The sequence below is a fragment of the Halichoerus grypus genome, chromosome 6, assembly GCF_964656455.1.
Source record: "Halichoerus grypus chromosome 6, mHalGry1.hap1.1, whole genome shotgun sequence".
NCBI classification, from domain to species: Eukaryota; Metazoa; Chordata; class Mammalia; order Carnivora; family Phocidae; genus Halichoerus; species Halichoerus grypus.
In genome coordinates this window covers 100,099,968-100,120,134 of record NC_135717.1, presented here as the reverse complement: position 1 = coordinate 100,120,134, position 20,167 = coordinate 100,099,968, and the positions used below count along the sequence as shown (strand labels likewise).

Sequence of the window (20,167 nt, the reverse complement as noted above, 5' to 3'; positions counted from 1 at the left end):
CTTGTGTTCCCTCTCTCGCTGTGTCTCTCTCTGTCAAATAAATAAATAAAATCTTTAAAAAAGAAAAAAAAAAGAATAACAGAATCTTAAGGAACCAGGCAAGAGAAGAAGCGTCTGCAGCTTTAAATGGCAGGGTTATGTCTGTTACATAAAGTCAGCTGTGAGAGCCCTGGAGGGTCTGACCAAAAACACATGCCTGCACGTCATGATGCTGCCTTGCTGTGGCCGCACGCCGGTCTGCATCAGCCCCGAAAATGCATATACGTTCTTTCTTACAGAATGTCTCTGGCTCCCAGCAACAGAATTGCAACGTGATGTCTCTGCTAAAAATTCGATGACTCACAAATGAGTCAACAGAGAAGGTGTTACAGGAGGCTAAGGGCTGTGCCTCCACCAGCAGGGCCCAGGACAGGTGGGAGAAGCGAGGAGAAGCCGGGAGAAGCGAGGAGAAGCCGGGAGAAGCCGGGAGAGCCATTCGTTTACTCGGCTGTTTCTTCATAAGGGGATTTTTGACTTGTATAACCCGAGAGGCTGTGTGCCTTTGCTTCCAAGAGAAAACGCCAGTTTTATAAGAGCCCAGCAGACTAGGTTAACATTCTGAGGCACTGCATTCCCTAAGTGCAGGGTTTTGGATAGCTAGCTGATATTAAATCTAACACCTGCTTAAGCTTTCTTGGACCTTAAATGTATTTTCACGATGCAAGAAGGGAGGGCATTTCGCTTCTGTAATTCTGTGTGTCTTGTTTCTTTCTTTCTTTCTTTTTTTTTTTTTTAGTTTTTTTGTGTGTGTCTTGTTTCTTACTTAAAAAAAAGATATGGGTTTACAAACAAAAGCCACAGGCACACAATTTTGAACAGAACTGCCTTCATATTATAGGAATACAATATTGATTTTTCTTATGGATTGAAGCTTGATCCATACATTTTAAAATTATATATTTATAACTCATCATTCATGTTTTATTGTTCACAAATTTTGAGGGGCTGTCTTGAAATTTACTGTGGAACTGTTTATGAAGTTTGTTAAGCAAATTAGCGGAGTATAAGAGATTAAAAGCAAAATGTATAGCACTGCTTTAAAAAACTGCAAAAGATGTTAGAAATTCTTTTCACCCATAAATAATTGTTATACTATTTATAAATGGAATTTATCTATTCATTAAATCTTCTTCCTCCCCCTCCTCCCCCGGGGACCTAAGCAAATTATTTAGGGGTGTAGTGGTACATTCCACTTATCCTATGTAATTAAAATTAAACCATAGGTCTTAAATGGTATGAGTAATTCAGAGTGACCTCTTTTAATTAGACCTAATAAACGAGGTTTCTTTCTATGTTTGGAAAAAAATGTTATTGTTCATTATAAGAGTGTCAAAACAGAGAGGTTTCTGACTACTTTAGTTGGGAACCCACGTATTACCAAAGGGGGTGGAGTAGGAGGACAATCTAGGAACCTGGATCTGCTTTCTTTTTGTAAGGCTAGAAAATTTATTTTATGAGCATTTCAAAAGGAGAGTATATACAGTAGGATTGACTTGTACTAAATGAACTCACAAGTGACTGATGTATAACCACAATGCCAACTTTCAATTGCTAAGTAAATCTAAATTGTTGGGTTAGTTAGTGCATTTTCCTTGAAGTAAAATCTATAGCAAAAGCTGTTATAATTAGAAGATTGGTGTGCGGGAGGCTCAGGAAAGTAGATGACACATATTCTTTTTAGGGATATGGTATTCCTCCGAAAAGACCAGAATATTAATTTTTTGCATCTGCACTAGCAATGATGAGAGAAACTGCCAAATCCTGCTCACCGAATCTCTATTTATTTAGGTTATATGTTCATCTCTGTTAATAAAGCCTTTCTTCAAACATGGTTCAATATAATTGATTAAATTTTATTTTCCTTAATTAAAGTCATATTTTATTTGTGCCTTTCTAATAATCCACTGAAGCCACTTGTTCTCAAATCCCTTTGCCTACCTATTCGAAAAATCCTTTGGGTTATTTCTACAATTGACTGATCTTGTCCATTATTTCTGTGTTCCTATGTTATGAAGCAGTCTTCTCTCACATGTATTAATTAATGTTAATTATGTTGGTGGTTCTTTCTTTTGGCTGCAGTAGCACTGTAGAGTCTAAAAACCAGTTCTTTTATGATATTTCTTTGTGACTGTAATTCTTCTGGTCTGTTTCTCCTCAAGTTTTCATCTTATGAGGATTATAACGAAAGCAAACTTCCTCTTCTTTCTTTCAGAATTATCACTTCCTCTTCTTAAACCTTCTCCTTCCTCCTCTCTTGGTTTTCTTCTTCATCATAGTCATTATCATTTTCAATATCAGATGGCACCACCATTTTTACCATTGAGAAGGAATTCCTAGTTGCAAATGGTATTCTCCTGGGCCCCGTATAAGAGGATTCTATAGAACTTCTTGAGGCTTTCTTGGCGTTAGCTATTTGCACCCAGGCAGAAGTGTGGTTCTTGCGTCACCATTATGTTCCAGGCAAAATGCTTCTTTGCCATCCATATCTTAGTATAACCCCTGAATTTTCATGTCGACCTACATGGCAGACATCAATGAAACAGCATCCTTTGGAGTTAGTTTGTTTGTTCATTTGTTCCTTCCTTCCGTTTCTTTCTTTCCTTGCCCCTCTCCCTCTCTTCCCTCCTACCCTTCCTTGTTCCTTTTCCCTCCCTGTCCTTTCCTCTCCCTTTCCTTCCTTTTTTCCTCCCTCCCTCCCTTTCTACCTTCCTTTCTTCCTTCCACAACTTTGAGATATAATTCACATACCATAAAATTCTCCTATTTATAAAAATATATAACTCAATGGTTTTTAACACAGAGCTCCAAAATTATAGCCACTATCAAATTCTACAACATTTTCCTTCTCCTGCAGAAGAAAGCCTAAATCCATTAACAGTCACTCGCCCTCCTCCCCTCCCCCAGGCCCTGGCAGACATGAATGTATTCTCTCTAAGGATTTGCCTATTCTGGACATTTCGTGTATGGGCTTATAGAATATGTGGACTTCTGTGTCTGACTTCTTTCACTTAGCATAATGTTTTCAAAGTTCATGCATATGCTATAGCATGTATCTGTACTTCATTCCTTTTTATGACCAGATAATATTCCATTATGTGCATATACTGCATTTTGTTTATCCATTCATTATTTGATGGGCATTTGGATTGTGTCCACATCTTGGCTTTTATAAATGCTGCTGTGAACATCCATGGACAAGTTTTGGTGTGGAAATATATTTTCATTTTTCTTGGATAGGTACCTAGACTCAGAATTGTTGGTCATATGTTTAACATTCTGACAAACTGCCAGACTTTTCTGAAATGGCCACACCATTTTATGTTCCCCCAGCAATATATGACTGTTACAATTTCTCTGCATTCTCACTAACACTTGTTATTGTCTGTCTCTTTGGTTATAGCTGTCCTAGTTCATTTTACTAATTAGTAATGATGTTGACCATCTTTGCATGTGTTTATTGGCCATTTGAATATCTTCTAGGAGAAATGTCTATTCAAATCTTTTGCTCAATTTTTAATTGGGTTGTCTTTATTATTGAGTTGTAAGTGTTCTTTATACCTTATCAGGTATATGAGTTACAAATATTTTCTCTCATCCTGTTTTTTTTTTATTTTTTTTTTATTTTTTTTATTTTTATTTTTTTTTTAAAGTTTTTTTATTTATTTATTTGAGAGAGAGAGAATGAGAGGGAGAGAGCACATAAGAGGGGGGAGGGTCAGAGGGCGAAGCAGACTCCCTGCCGAGCAGGGAGCCCGATGTGGAACTCGATCCAGGGACTCCAGGATCATGACCTGAGCCGAAGGCAGTCACTTAACCAACTGAGCCACCCAGGCGCCCCTGTTTTTTTTTTAAATAGACACTATTTTTAGGGCAGTTTTAGGTTCATAGCAAAATTCAGTGGAAAGTACATGTTTCCATATACCCCTGCCACCACACAAGCACAACGTATCAACATTTGACACCAGAGTGGTACATTTGTTACACTGATTAACCTACTTAACATATTATTACCACCCCAAATCTGTAGTTTACATTAGAGTTCACTCTTGGCATTGTACATTCTCTGAATTTTGATAAAAGTAGCCATCATTTGACATGCATCCATTATTATAATATCATACACAATAGTCTCACTGCTCTAAAAATCTTATGTGCTCTGTCTTTTCATTCCTTTTTCCCCTCTACTCCCTGGCAACCATTGATCTTTTTATTGTCTTCACAGTTTTGCCTTTTTTGGAATGTCATATGGTTGGAATCATACAGTAGGTAGCCTTTTCAGACTGGCTTCTTTCACTTGGCAATATACATTTTAAGGTTCTGACGTGTCTTTGTAGCTTGATAGCTCATTTCTTTTTAGCACTGAATAATATTCCATTGTCTGGATGTCCCACAGTTTGTTTAACCGTTTGCCTCCTGCAGGACATCTTGGTTCCTTCCATGTTTTGGCAATGACAAGTAGAGCTGTTATAGACATCTATTTCCAAGTTTTTGTGTGCATATTTTGGTAAATACTAAGGAGCATGATAGCTGGGTCATATGGTACAGTGTATGTTTTGTTTTGTGGGAAGCCACCAAACAGTCTTCCAATGTAGCTGTATCATTTTGCATTCCCACCAGCAATGAGTGAGTTTCTGTTGCACCACATCCTTGTCAGCATTTGGAGTCCTCAGTGTTTTGGATTTATTCATTCTAATAGGTGTGTGTGTGTGTGTGTGTGTGCGTGTGTGGTTAGCTCATTGTTGTGAGTGGCATCTCATTCTGTAATTTGCAACTCCCTAATGACATGATGCTGAGCGTCTTTTCATATGTTTATTCACCACCTGTATGTCTTTTTCAGTGAGATGTCTGTTCAGGTCTCTCACCCATTTTTAAATTGGGGAATTTGTTTTATTAATGCTGAAGTTTGAGAGTTCTTTGTGTATTTTGGGTAACAGTCCTTTATTAGATAAGTATTTTTGCAAATATTTTCTCCTCATTTGTCGCTTGTCTTTTCATTCTCTTGACAGAGTCACAGAGCAGAAGAAACTGGTTTTCATGAAAACCAATTTATTAGCTGTTTCTTTCAGGGGTGGTGCCCTTAGTGTTGTATTTCTCTTGTATACTCCTGTTTTTCTTCTAGAGTATCACATTCATTTCCCTTTCCTTTGCCCTGTTTCTACCTTTTCATTCCCTCTTTCCTTGAGGATCTTCCTCCTAATCCATTTTGAGGGTTGAAATGCAGGAAATAAACAGAACTGTACAAAGACTCTCCAAATTTCAGTAGGGAATAACTAAAATGAAACCAAATGTTTTCAAGACCCAGAAGAATAAATTCCAAATGAAAGAATTTCACTTGAGTAGCTACTGTCAGAAATTTATTTGGGAAGAACTCTTAGCTCACAGATGGTCTTTAAAGACCCTTCCCAATCTCAAGATTCAGGAGCCTAATTTTATGTTACCTGAGCAGTCATCTCCCCCAACTCATTTGTCTGACCAGGCTACTCTTATTGGGTTATTTAAAGACATTTAGATTTTCTTTTCTCAGGATATGAGGTGTTTTTGTCCCTCACAGATTTTGTCTTCAATTCAGACTTCATTCCCTCAACTCAGATCACTGTGAAAATTCATCTCATGACCCATGAGAATTTTTTCAGAAGCCCTAAGGAAGGTTCTTAGTTGTGAGTTCTTTCCTACCCTTTGAGGAGTAACTTAGTGAGTGTTTGAGGGCTCAGGCCAGGCCACTGGCTTTGGTTCACTTGGATTAAGGGGTGGCTAGTTGAATTTGGGGTTGAGCATTCACTACCACAAACCACTGCTCCCTTCTCCTTCTTTCCTTCTCCTCCTTCCTTTTTCTCTCCTTTTCCCCTCTCTTCCCCTTTCCTCATCCTTCATCAACTGTAGGTAACTGCACTCATCTCTTTGTTTGAAGGAAATGATAATATTCATCTTCCTGTCTTTCAAATTTTTGTTGTAAGATTAGTGAGAACAGCAATGGCTTTGGTATCATGAGAGCTTTGTGTAAATTAAAAAATATGGTTTGCTTACTGTTTCTGCATTTTTTTCCCTATATCTCTACATTCCCTTATAATATGCTGTAAGTTAGTTAAGTGTGCTTTTTTCCTGATCAATAAGTATAGTTTATACTTACTGATTAGAAACAACTATTATGGGGGTCAAACTACCTGGGGACAGTTTGCCAGACTTCTGCTTTCATTTAACTCTGAATTTTGGTCTCTGTAGAAGACATGTAAGTCAGAGATGTCAGGAGCCACCAGTGCTTCTGGATTATGTGAGGTTTAGCACCTAACAGTCTTGCTCCTGCTTAGGAGCCCTGGGGGTTCCTTTGCCCATTCACAGTTCAGTGGTGCTACCAATTTGCACACCATTTTCAGAAGACATCACAATGAAACCGCAAAGGAAATGATATTCCCAATCTTGGGATGGAACTTCAAGTGAATGTTTTGGAATGATTGGGTGTAATATCTCGTTGTCATAGTGGCCATTAAACACCTGCTTGTCGTTGGGCATGGACTGCTTTCATCTACCTTTCAAACACTCCTTCTCTTCCCTACTTCAATTCAACTTCTTGTGATGGTACAGTGACACTCTCTTTCTCTCTCTCTCTCTCTACTTCTTTCATTTAAAAATTTCATTTCTGGGGAGCCTGGGTGGCTCAGATGTTGGGTGTCTGCCTTTGGCTCAGGTCATGGTCCCGGGGTCCTGGGATCGAGCCCCGCATCGGACTCACTGCTCGGCAGGAAGCCTGCTTCTCCCTCTTCCACTCCTCCTGCTTGTGTTCCCACTCTCACTGTGTCTCTATCAAATAAATAAATAAAATCTTAAAAAAAATAAAAATAAAAATTTTATTTCTTTCAATAAATATGTGTAAGTAATTATATTTATGTATGTAATTACCAATCTTATATTACTTTTGCTGTATCACTTTTTGGTTTCTTGTGCATCATATTCTTCCACAGGGATTGAGACTTGGTTCAAGTAAAAATATATAATTACCAATCTTATGTGGTTGCCAGCTTAAAATGGGGTGTTTCTCTCTCCCAATTATGTTCTCTCTCCCAATTATGTTCTGGGAGTTAGTCAGGAACTCTGAGACACTGCCATGTTGATTCCTGAATTTATGAAATCTAGATGATTCTACACACTATTTCTTCTCTCTGTTTTTTTAAATGTGGAATGATCAAAACTACTATGTAAATAGTTTTAAGTTTTAAGACAAGGTAAGGGAACACAACTATTATGACTGTTAGTGCTTTGATAATTTGCCCAGATCAAGCTGTCCCTCCAGGAGTGTGTGACTTATCACTATTGATAATAATTACCTCCAGGGCTGTCAGGCCTGACCTGCTTTCTCTGGATGACGTGAAACAGACATCTCCATGATCCAATGAAGAAATGATGGACAGATTTAAACCTTATCTCCTGATTAATTGGAGAATTTAATAAGAAACCTGCTAAAAATAAATAACTTTGTACCTCCTCAATAGAGAGATGGAGATCTTCCAACTTCAAAGAAGAAACGCCAGGCCGGGGAGAAGATTATGTATACTTTAGTGTCAGTCCCACATGGAAATGACATTGCGTCCCTTTTTGAACTGGATGCCACAACTCTTCAGAGAGCTGACTGCCTGGTTCCAAGGTAAAAAAAAAAAAAAAAAAAAAAAATATATATATATATATATATATATATACACACACACATAAATATATTGTTTAGCCATATATACAATAAACAATATACAATATACAATAAATAATAAGATTTCTTTGAGTAATTATAATGGTAGGTAAGGAATTAACATATAATGTTAATAGAATTTTTGTGATATCAAAGGAGCAAGCATAAGTAAAGAACCACTGTGTAAAAATCATGCCTCTTTTGTGAGAAGATTCACATAGTTTGTTTTACTCTCATAAATAATTAAAATGTGCAGGATCAAAGAAATTCTGAAAAATTCATAAGAATTATTTATTCTTATTACTTGTAAGGCCTTTGGTTACTAACATGAAAAATGATCTAGGAGTGTTTCTATTAATACTTATATCATTTATTTCTATTATGTCAAATTCCAGCTTTCTTGTATTCATTCATTTATCCATTCATCCATTTGTTCATTTATTTAGTCATTCAGCCAATAAATTTTTATTGAACTTAACAGACATTGCCCTTGGCATTGGGAAGAGAACTGAACAAACTTAAATTCAAATGAGGCCATAAGGCAATAGACAAACATAAAATAGAAGGCCAGGTAATATAAATGCTTTAAAAAAAAAAATTGCAGAGAGAGTTGTATTAGGTATGACTGTTCAGAAACGGCCTCTCTGATTTAGGACATTTGAGAAAAGACCTGAATGTTTTGAGAGATCAAGGCCTCCCCATCAGGAATGTTTCAAGCAGCAGGAACACGAAACAGAAAAATCTTAAAATTTATTAGGTGTGCTGAAGGACCAGCTAGGAAACCAATTGGACCTAAGTGAGTGATGGGTGAGAAAGTCGAACTGGTAATGAGGTAGCCAGGACTTACTGTAAGAGAATGTCTTACATTCTTTTGCTTGGATTCGATTATTTTAATTAAGCTCTTTTTGCCCCTCAACTGTCTATCTCCCAACAGTTGTGCTATGATTCACTATGATGCAGTCTCTAGGTGTTATCGAGGAGTTTTGCCCATATCATTAGATCTAGTGGGATGGTTCTAAATTGTCCTTGATAAGGCGCCTGGGTGGCTCATTCGTTAAGCGTCTGCCTTCGGCTCAGGTCATGATCCCAGGGTCCTGGGATCGAGCCCCGCATTGGGCTCCCTGCTCAGTCAGAAGCCTGCTTTTTCCTCCCCCACTCCGCCTGCTTGTGTTCCCTCTCTCGCTGTGTCTCTCTCTGTCAAATAAATAAATAAATTCTTTAAAAAAAAATAAACTGTCCTTGATAGAGCGTTATTGTACTTGGCCTTGGGAAGATGGCAGTGGTTATACTGAAGGTACATATACAAGATGCAGACACCGCTGTGTAGGTGACTTCCAGGGAGCACTGCTGCACTAGCACTGTCAAGAAACTTTGCTTCCCAAGGTGTTACCTGGTTATGCTTGTTCATGGGAAATGCTGCCCAGTCTTGGCTTTATATCAGCCATCGCTCATGCTTTCCTGTTCCACTGTTATAAGCCTATAAAGAGATCCCATCTGAGGGTTTTCCCTGATCCAGGTTGCTGGCCTTCTCTTCTGAGTACTGGAATCTTCATCAATCCTTACTATAACTTTAATCATTTTAGATTTTAACTCAGCAAAAATGGCGTCCCCCTTGAACTCTAACCAAGAAAGTTTACATAAGAAAATGATAAAAGAATCTCACTAGAGAGTGCACAGACCCATGATAAGTGGTTGATTAAAGGTAAATTTAGTGGCAAATGAGAGGTAAATTAGTGGTAAATTTCTGATTATTTGTACAAGGATTGGTTTGTGCTATTTTAGATTTTTGAAATTCAGTTTTTATTGTATCTACATTTATGAAGGAGCAGAACCATGATGCTGAGTGACTCGCTCTTTCCCGGAGGCCCTTGTTTTATTTGGTTCTGTCTTATTGACCTTAATGCTTTTTACCTCATGTTATATGATTTATTTATGCCTTATATTTCCTACCTAACTCTCAGCAACTTGGAGGCACAGAACTTACCACAATGCTTTTGTTTGAACAGATATTTTTACACATATTTGTTAAAGAAATGATGATAATAAAAGATTCACTAAAATGATAATGTTTGAGTTGGATGAAGTTCTAGCTGTCCTTTCTCAGGTATTTCCTCACAGTTCACATACAGTTGATTCTTGTTTTCCCCAGTACATTGAATTAGCAAATACTGAGCCATTGTTCCTAGAAGAAACACGGGGTTAGGTTCCTGTGAGCCTCTAGTCACAATATTTTCATCAGTCAGTACCACATAACCTTGTGTTATGTGTATTTTTGTTTAAAGACGCCTTATTTAATATGTATTGTTGATTCATTAACATCGAACTTACAGCCATCAGCACCATAACTCATGCCTGAATGAAGCTTATCTAACATGAGCATTTTCTCCATAAGGCACATTGCAGCCTTGTCCTTAGGATCACTGGACAGCACTTCAGCCCTATGCTTGGGACAGTTTTAAGCAGCAAGCTCATCAGCAAAAAGCACAGAAATGTGGAGAAACATGGTACTAACTAGACCATGAAAAGGACGCTTGTTTATAGTATAAGCAGAAACGAGAAGGCAGAGCATTGCCTTGTTCAGCCTCACTGGGAATGTGCACAGTGGGGACTCAAATTTTTTGCCACTCTGTCCATGTCCGAGAAGATTGCAAAAATGCCCTGTTGATTTTGGGGTTACAAATCCATTTTAGTGAATAGGTGAATTCACAAGTACAGAATTGGCAAATAATGAAAATTGGCTGTACATACTTTTACATGCAGATGATTAAGCCGCAGAAGGGCCTATGATCAGACTCAGTGTTAGCTGAGGTGGCTACTCAGTCAGTGGTTCTCACATCGGCATTGCCTGGAGAGGCTGCTGAAAGACTCACTGTTGGCCCTACCTTCAGAGTTTCTGATTCAGAGAACTGGGATGAAGCCTCAGAATTTGCATTTCTTTTTTTTTTTTAAGATTTATTTATTTACTCCAGAGAGAGAGAGAGAGCATCTGAGAGAGCAGGGGAACAGGAGGGGTAGAGAGAGAGAAACCCAAGCAGACTCCATGCCAAAGCATGAAGCCTAACACAGAGCTGGATCTCGTGACCTTGAGATCACGACCTCAGCCAAAACCAAGAGTTGGTACTTAACCGACTGTGCCACCCAGGCGCCCTGAATCTGCATTTCTAATAAGTTCCCAGGTGATGCTGATCCTGCTGGGCCAGGGACCACACTTTGAGAACTACTGGTCTAGGTAATAATACCACATGCTTTGAAATAGTCTTTGACTCAGAACTTTTTCTTAAACTAGACTGATCTATACTTGAGTCAATTACTAGTCTGAAATATATTCATATCATTTATGAAACTGTTAAAATATGTTAATATGTAAGTGTGCTAATTTTTTATAATCTATTTTTTGTATTTTGCTTTTAGGAACTCATATGTCCGATTGAGGCATTTATGTACCAACACATGGGTAACAAGTACTAGTATCCCCATAGACACAGATGAAGAGAGACCTGTTATGTTGAAGGTAAATGTTCTTGAGTGGTTTAATTTTTAGCCATATGTTGTGTGATTAGGATCAGGGGGTGATTGACATGGTCCTTACAATCCATCTTTACCAATATTAGAGATTGTTGCAATTAATTTCATCACGTATTCATTCTGCCAGTTGCTTAGGTCGCTGAACTAAGTGGCTTGGCTGCTGGAAGGCTGTGATTCTGGAGGATGCAGCACACATACCCAAGCCGTAGGAGCAGCATGTAGAAAGGGGGGAAGATTTCAGGAGTACATTCTCTCTACTCTGTTGACACTGAAGCAAAGGGCAAGTGTGAGAGGATATGGTTCTAGGTGGGCTTTGGGAACAAGGCAGGAAATGGGCATAGAAAATCTGTGTATCCCTACAGTCTTTCATAGTGGAAGATGCATGTGGGAATTATTGTGTGTGGATGAGCTATTCCTGTCTTATATTTCTTAAACAGTATTAAGATGTGTTAGGACCTGAAAAATACTGCATAGTTACTTAAAAAAACAACTGATCTGAATGGAAAAAACACATTGCAGATTGGAACTTGCCAAACAAAAGAAGATAAAGAAGCATTTGCCATTGTGTCTGTCCCGTTGTCTGAGGTCCGAGACTTAGACTTTGCCAATGATGCAAATAAAGTGCTGGCGACCACAGTTAAAAAGCTGGAAAATGGTACAATAACTCAGAATGAAAGGAGGTTAGTAACTTTTTAAATGGCTCTTAAATCATCAAGAGTCAGTTGTCAACTCTTGTGGTAAACCTCAAGTGAATGAATGACTCTAAGGGAATATTTAGAATGGTCTCCATAGCAGCACACCTGCTTCCGAATGAGTGGATCATGGTGAGTGAATGAAAATGGTGACATTAAAATCTGGTGGAATATTCACTTTTTCCATTTTAGCTTGGCTTGAAGACAATTGTTTTTTTACTCGCCAATCTTTCCTTTTAAATGTTTCATAAAAGACTTGCACTTCATTTAATATTTGGATTTAAGAGTTATAAAAGTCCTAAAAGAAGTTTTATGTTTTTGTATTCTTATTTATTCAAGACACATTGTCTGCTCCTGGACCACAAAATAAATATACTAGAAAACAATCTGCAAGGTATAGCACTCTGCCCTTATAACTCCCACAGAGAAACTGGATTCTCGATTCTTCAACTTTGGTTCTAGAGATAGTTGAGAAAGAGAATGCTACTGATAGCTGTCAATTATATCATTCCTATTTTGTGTTGGTACTGTAAATATATTTTATCTACTCCTTCAAATAGTCCTGAGATGAACATTATTCTCATTTTATGTAAGTGGGGGATTTGATCATGTGTGGTTTTAAAGCCTATATGTTTTCAGTGCACCAGAACACAAGCACTCTCTATATTTCCCTACTTGATGGTCTGCTACATACCTTTACATTTGAACAAGAGAAAGCTATTTGCCAATTTCCCAGGCATTCCTACATTGAAACTCTCATCACAGCTGGGGAGATGATAATTGGTATAAACACTTTGGAAAATAGTTTGACAGTAACTTGCAAAGTTAAAGCAATCACTCCTCATATAAGCAGAACCATGCAATGCGTGTTCTGGGACTAGCTCATTTCACATAGTGTAATGTCTTCTAGGTTCACCCATGTTGTCGCATGTGACAGGATTTCCTTCTTTTTTAAAGCTGAATAACATTCCGATGTATATGTGGGAAGGGGGGAATGAAGAGTTCTTGTTTAATAGGTATCAACTTTCATTTATACAAGGTAATCTGTTGTACGACATTGTACCTGTAATTAACAATACTGTATTGTGCGCTTAAACATTTGTTAAGAGGGTAGATATCATAAGCGTTCTTACCACACACATGCACACGTACACACACTCCATGACTCACCAATTCTTCTCCTAGGCTGCACGTTTTTGAACATCTGTCCGAAAGAAGCCCCTACATGTATGCACCAGGACACATGTTTAAGAATGTTCAGCCTTATTATCAACAACCCCAGACTTAAAAATACATCCAATGTTCATCACCAGTTGAATAGGTGAATACAATTTTGGTAAGTTCATGTGATGGAATATAGTATAGCAATGACAATAAATGAACTACATCTATGTGTAACAACATGGATAAATCCAGTAAACTTCAGATTGAGCAAGAATTAGACACAGATACATTCACTGTGATACTATTTGTACAGTTCAAAAGCGAGCAAAATCAAATTCTATTTCTTTGGAGTGCTTAAGCAATTGGCAGAACTCTAAAGAAATGCAAGAAAATAATTGTCACAAAAATCAGGATGGTGTTCCCCTTAGAGGGAAAAGATTCAAGGAGGCTTCTGCTGTGTTCCATTTCCTGCTCTGGGTGGTGGCTTTATGGGGTCCCCTTAGAAGTATTCTACAACTCAACATTTATGTTTTATGAACTTTTAGATGTATCTTATAATACAAAGGAACAAAAATGCAACTTGTCTTTTCCCACCCCTATCTGTAGAAAAACATCACAAATAGGCAAACAAATGGAATAGCTGTTTCTCAGCTTACTTTCTGTTCTTACCTCTGTTTTGCCCCTCACAAACGTGAATTTGAAAATAATTATTGTATATTCAATTGTACCCCAAATCTTGTTGGAGAAAATAAATGAAGGCCAGAAGCTGAAACAACAGCCCTGCTCTTCTGGACTATAGACAATTAGATATCTGAGCTAGATCACAACGTGTGATGGAATCCAATGTGCAAATAGCACTTTTTATCTGCCTGTTATTTGTCAGTGCTTCCTTTGGATGAATCCATTTCTTCGTCTCTGTCACTCACACATGCACAGAAATTTACTCAGCCTCACTTAAAAACTCTGCCTTGCTAACAGTAAGGTGTTTCTTGAAGAAAAGGACAAGTGAAGAGCAGATACGAGCCCTCCCCCATTGCTAGTTGTAACCCCGAGCAAGTTGTTTGTCACTTTCTGCCAGAGAGAATCTTGACCCTCTCATGATTCTTAAAGGATGGTGTGCTGGACCCAGGGCTGACCAGGGATCGTGCATTTTTGTTTCTCCTGTTTCTTTCCCCATGTTTTAGAGTGAGAAACATCAAAGTGAAGAGAAATATGCCTGAGAAATACGAAGTTGCAATTATTGATCTTCATTTAGTAATTTTAGGAAAGTCATCTCCCATCAAAATTCATTCAAAGCTGCCTGTCAGTACAGTGGAACTTATTGGCATACTTGAATGCATTTATGTTATTTTCTCTGTTTTAGAATTCAATATAAAATTCTTTCTGAAAATACCTCACAACTCTGACTTTTTTCTCCTCTGGAGAATGAGGTTATTATTAGATCTTCTTTTACTCAAAACCAGAAAGAATGAGACAAGGTCAGAGGGAAGGCGTTAGAATATTGCAGATCTAGCTCAAAATGTCTGTGTTGTTTGAATTCTCTCTCCTGGCTCCCCCTCTGCTCGCCCCAGGAATGGCCTCTGGAGGCGCAAGCTCCTATGCTATGCTCCAAGATCCTCAACCTCAGATATTTTTCAGTGGAATTTCCTGATCTTACTGTGCATAGTTGCACCAACAAAACAGAGAGTGTTGGGGACATATTAGGGGGTGGGAGAGGAGGTAGAATGAATGGGGGTTAACTGCTGTTCAGAGCTGGAAGAAGTGATGCATACAATCATAAACCAGAATTTCTGCACCATGTTTTACCTCTGAGGGTCCAGAGAAAGATGTGGGCCTCCTCAGCAGCATTTATAGTTCAGAGCTGTAATTAATTCATGTTTCGTGAACTCCCGGTATGTGCCAGGCACTGGGACATGCAGCATGCACACACACTCATGATGAGGTAGTGAACAGCACAGACTATGGCCATGTTTTTACGCAGTTTACCGGTTTGAGGTTGGTTCTAATTCCTTGAGATAGAAACTCAGGATCTAGAATAGTGGTCATCTCACATGGAATCACCAGTTTGTTCATTTGTTTTTTTCAGATCAGATATCCTTGTAATTCAAAGTTAATATCTTCCTTAGCAACGTCATTTTTCCTTAAATTTTATTTGCCTGATAGTACTATTGCTACAGTAGCTATCTTTTGTTGAGTATTTGTCTAAAGCCTCTTTTTGAATATCAGCTTATTTCAGATTTTCTGGTCATTTTGTTTTAGTAATGTCTCTCGTGAGCGGCAGAGAGCTAGATTTTATTTTTATTTTTTTATTCTTTTTAAATTTTTTTTAAAAGGTTTTATTTATTTATTTGACAGAGAGAGAGAGAGAGGGAACACAAGCAGGGGGGGTGGGAGAGGGAGAAGCAGGCTTCCCGCAGATCAGGAAGCCCGATGTGGGGCTCGATCCCAGGACCCTGGATCATGACCTGAGCCAAAGGCAGACGCTTAACAACTGAGCCATCCAGGTGCCCCATATTTTTTAATTTTTTTAAAGATTTATTTATTTATTTGAGAGAGAGAGAGAAAGAGAGAGAGTGAGTGCACGGTGGGGGAAGGGGCAGAGGAAAATGGAGAGAGAGAGAGAATCTCAAGCAGACTCCCCACTGAGCACAGAGCCCAATGTGGGGCTCCATCTTATGACCCTGAGATGATGACCTGAGCTGAATTCAAGAGTTGGATGCTCAATTGACCGAGCCACCCAGGCGCCCCCAGAGAGCTAGATTTTAAAAATCTAATCTGATCCCTTTCTTTTCTCCTTCTAGGTGGGCAGTTTGTTCTTTCAGTCCTCAGATTGATTTCTTGGGTCTTCAGAATGATTTGGTACTGATCTAGATGTGTTCAAGGGATAAGACAAGCATAGGGTCCCCCTACTACTCCACCATTTTAACTCCTCACCTAATTTGATCCCTTTCATCTGGAGCCCCCATCTTCCAGTAATTCTCCAAAAAGACCAACACAAAGGGAAAGAGGAGGGGTACCTGCTATATTCTCTAGGCCTTTTAGAAAACACAGAGTGCTTCCTTTGGCCACGTACATGCAAATCTACAAGAAAGGTGATATTGTGAAAATCGAGGGAATGGGCACTGTTCAAAAAGAAACGCCCACACATGTTACCGTGGCAAAACTGCAAGAGTCTACAACGTTACCCAGCATGCTATTGGCATTGTTGTAGACAAACAAGGGCAAGACTCTTGCCAAGAGGATTAATGCATATTAAGCACTCAAGTAGAGATAGCTTCCTGCACAGTGTGAAGGAAAATGATCAGAAAAAGAAGGAAGCAGAAGAGAAAGGTTCTTGGGTTCAGCTGAAGCTCCAGGCTGTTCTGCCCAGAGAAACACACTTTGTGAGAACCAATGGAAGGGAGCCTGAGCTGCTGGAACCCATTCCCTATGAATTCACGGCATGATAAGTATAAAAAAATAGAAGGCTTGAGGACAATAAGTAAATAAAAAAATAAAAAATCTAATCTGATAGTCTTTAAATTATTTTGCATTTAAGAAATAATGTGTTTAGGGGAGCCTGGGTGGCTCAGTCGGTTAAGCGTCTGCCTTCGGCTCAGGTCATGATCTCAGGGTCCTGGGATTGAGCCCCAAGCCTGCCTCCCTACTCAGCAGGGAGTCTGCTTCTCCCTCCCCCTTCCCCTTGCTCCTTCTCTCTCTGGCTTACTCTTTCTCTCTCTCTCAAATAAATAAATAAATAAAATCTTTCTCTTTAAAAGAAATAATGTGTTTGTATTTATTCTAATTTTTTTCTTTAGTATAGCTTTTTTTCTTTTCCCTCTACTTTCTTGCTTTCTGTTAGATTGATAAAGTTTATATTTTCTCTCCATTTTTACTTTTCCTCTGCTGGTTTAAAAGCTTTAGGTCATGTTGCTAATCTTTAGCAATTGCCTTTAAGTTCTTGTCATACATTTTAACTGCATAACTGCATATTCTTTCCTATAAAATTTGAAGCTATTAGATATTTATTTCTTCTGCTCATGAGAGAAAAGCACCTTCTGCTCATGGGAGAAAATGCACTGATACTCTCTTTCTCATCTTCCTTGGAATATTTGTCTAGAACCATAGTTCTGTGTTATTTTTTTTCATTTAAAATTTTTATTTTGTAATAGTTGGTATCTACAAAGGAGTATATGTATCCTATAAATTAAGATATATTATCTTTTTTATTAAAAATTTTTATTTCTAAAAATTATTTTTACTATGAATTGTATTTCTTGATTCTCTTCTGCTTGCTATCTTCTGCTTGCTTTTATTTCTTGCTTGTCATTTCTTCTCTCTGGGTTCATTTTTCTTTTTGTTGAAATTTATTTAAAGTCATTCAGTAGGGTCTATGGGTTATAAATCTGAATTTTTAAATATATGAAAATATATTTATTTTACTGCCACTCTTAAGTGCTACTTTAACTGCATATAGAATGTTAGCTTGACAGTTATTTTCCTTTAGTATTTTCAAGTTATAATGTAATTATTTTCAGACATATTTTGTATTCATTAAGAAGTCTTTTGCTGATAGAATTTTTACTTTTTTGACCTTTTTTCTTTGCTTTTTGTTAATTTTGTACATTTTTTCTTTGTGTTTGATGTCCTGAAGTTTTACTCCGGTGTGTTTACAAGGAAATTTTTAATGCATTTTTTAAAAATTGAGGTACGGTTGGCATACAACATTATATTAGTCAGGCGTACAACATAATTATTTGATATTTGTGTATATCATGAATGATCACCACATTAAGTATAGTTAACATCTGTCACCGTACAGACTTAGGGAAATTTTTTTTCTTGTGATGACAGCTTTAAAGATTTACTCTCATAGCAACTTCCAGATATATCATACAGTATTATTAACTATTGCTGCTATGCTGTACATTACACCCACGGGACATTTTTTTATAACTGGAAGTTTGTACCTTTTGACTTTCTTCACCCATTTCACTCGCTCCCTACCCTTCACCTCTGGCAACCACCAATCTGTTCTCTGTATCTATGAGTTCATTAAAAAAAATTTTTTTTAACATAAGGAAGTTTAATTTTTTTCCCCACCTGACATTTAAGGTATGCTTTTACTCTGTATACTTATATCTTTCTTTAATTCTGAAAAATTTTCAGCCATTTTCTTTCAAATGCTACCTCTTTATCTTTTCCCTCTTTGCTCTCTCTCTTAGAACTCCTATTAAATGTATGTTGGACCCTCTTAATTCATCCTCCTAATCCCTTAACTTTCTTTTTACAATTTTCCTTTTTAAATCTCTCTGTGCTCCTTTCTGGATTGATTTTTTTGATACTGTCTTACAAATCACTAATTTTTCTTAGAATTTGTGAAGAATAGTTTACCTCCATGAATTAGATTTTTATTTAAATGATTATAATTTTATTTCTCAGGTTTCTCTTGGTTCTTTTGTGTATCCACCTGTTCATTTGTATCTGCCTTTTTAAGATATGTTTGTCTTTTTTGTATATAAATACAAACTTTCTTTATCTCTTTGGTGATTGAAAAAACTTATTTAAAAGTTATTTTGAAATTGTTCTGTTACTTGCATTTTGTTGGTAATGAATTGGCCTCTTGATTTTTTTTTTTTAAGATTTTATTTATTTATTTGACAGAGAGATAGAGAGAGAGCACAAGTAGGCAGAGAGGCAGGCAGAGGGAGAGGGAGAAGCAGGCTCTCTGCTGAGCAGGGAGCCCAATGTGGGGCTCCATCCCTGGACCCTGGGATCATGACCTGAGCCAAAGGCAGCTGCTTAACCAACTGAGCCACTCAGGCACCCCTCTTGATTTTTTTAAAAAGATTTATTTATTTATTTGAGAGAGAGAGAGAGCCCTCAAGAGAGCACAATTTGGGAGAGGGGCTGAGGGAGAGAATCTTCAAGCAGACTCCCCACTGAGCACAGAGCCCAACACGGGGCTCGGTCCATGACCCATGAGATCATGACCTGAGCCAAAATCATGAGTCGGACACTTAACTGACTGAACCACCCAGGCACCCTGGCCTCTTGATTTTTACATATGATGGGTCTGGCTTCATGTCCATTTTCATCATGTGCTTTGGAATTTGAATATGCAGGCTCTTCTTAGGTGGGTGGTTTTTGCTTTTCCGTTCTCTACATTTGCTTATCTCCTCTATCAGTTTCATGGTTGCCTCCACTTGGCACGTCTCAGCTAGTTCAAAGCCAGATCTGAAATTGAGGACTAAGAGTCCATGTCTTACGGTAATTTGAGGCTCAGCAGGTGGCGAGGTCCAGTCCTGTCTTGAGTTTCCTCTCTTCCTCCTACCACCGCATAGCCAGAGCTGAAAAGAGGCCACCAAGGTTTTAAGGTTCTTTTAAGAGGTGGAAAATCCCTGCTTTAATATCTGCTTTTATATCTTCAGCTTAGTTCCCTACCATGTGCCTTCAGTCCCAGTTATCTTACAAGGATTGAACAGTATCCTTGCTTATCGCCATGTTTTTCTTATTTTGTTCCTAATCCACAAAGCGTCTTATTTTCTTAGGTATATCTTTTAAAAAATGTATTTTATTTGTCATTGCTGCATATGACAAAGTCTCACAAAAAGGTTTTAGTACAAGCAAATTAATAAGATTGAGTGAATTAGTAGGACCAAACCACTTCTGAGTATAGAAGTGGAGTTTGATCTAAACTGAAAAAACCCAGTTGCTTTGCCACAGATGGGGTACTTGAGGTGAAAAGGGGGGGAAAAAGGGTTTCAACAGTTTCAGAGGTTAAGAGACAAGACTGGTTTTCTTGCCTTCCATTGCCCAATCAGAGGAGCCAGGTGGTGTAAGCAGGGCTAATGTATAGTGATCCTCCATTAAGACTGTTAATTGTCTTGATCATCATTCCAGTAACTGTCCCCCATTTCAGGGCATTTGGAAGACTTTGAAGCAGAGTGATTTGTAGTTGTCCCACAGTTGTGCTTTCTTAGATGTCTAATCATCGGAACACACTTAACTTGAAACAGGAGAAAAAGAATATTAATAATTTTAAAAGAAAATACATGTATTTATGCTCAAACTGGACTTAGAGACTGAACAG

General features: G+C 38.0%; 1 protein-coding gene and 1 long non-coding RNA gene across 11 annotated transcripts in view; one reads left to right on the top strand and one right to left on the bottom strand.

Moving 5' to 3' along the window:
- The window catches only part of ITPR2 (inositol 1,4,5-trisphosphate receptor type 2), a 494,379-nt gene that overhangs the window by 131,457 nt on the left and 342,755 nt on the right, over positions 1-20,167 (top strand). For 6 of the 7 annotated variants that reach the window (XM_036080194.2, XM_078075789.1, XM_078075790.1 and 3 more), the window contains 3 exons: positions 7,524-7,675; positions 11,126-11,225; positions 11,759-11,919. In XM_036080194.2, coding sequence (XP_035936087.2) covers positions 7,524-7,675; positions 11,126-11,225; positions 11,759-11,919 — 413 coding nt within the window. Of the gene's footprint in view, positions 1-7,523; positions 7,676-11,125; positions 11,226-11,758; positions 11,920-20,167 lie in introns of those variants that run through there. The other variant, XM_078075793.1, reaches the window with a different exon arrangement.
- Positions 1-20,167, bottom strand: part of LOC144382353 (uncharacterized) — a 162,301-nt gene that overhangs the window by 49,791 nt on the left and 92,343 nt on the right. For 3 of the 4 annotated variants that reach the window (XR_013449116.1, XR_013449118.1, XR_013449115.1), the window contains exon 3: positions 7,513-7,664. This is a non-coding gene — a long non-coding RNA (uncharacterized LOC144382353). Of the gene's footprint in view, positions 1-2,429; positions 2,557-7,512; positions 7,665-20,167 lie in introns of those variants that run through there. The other variant, XR_013449117.1, reaches the window with a different exon arrangement.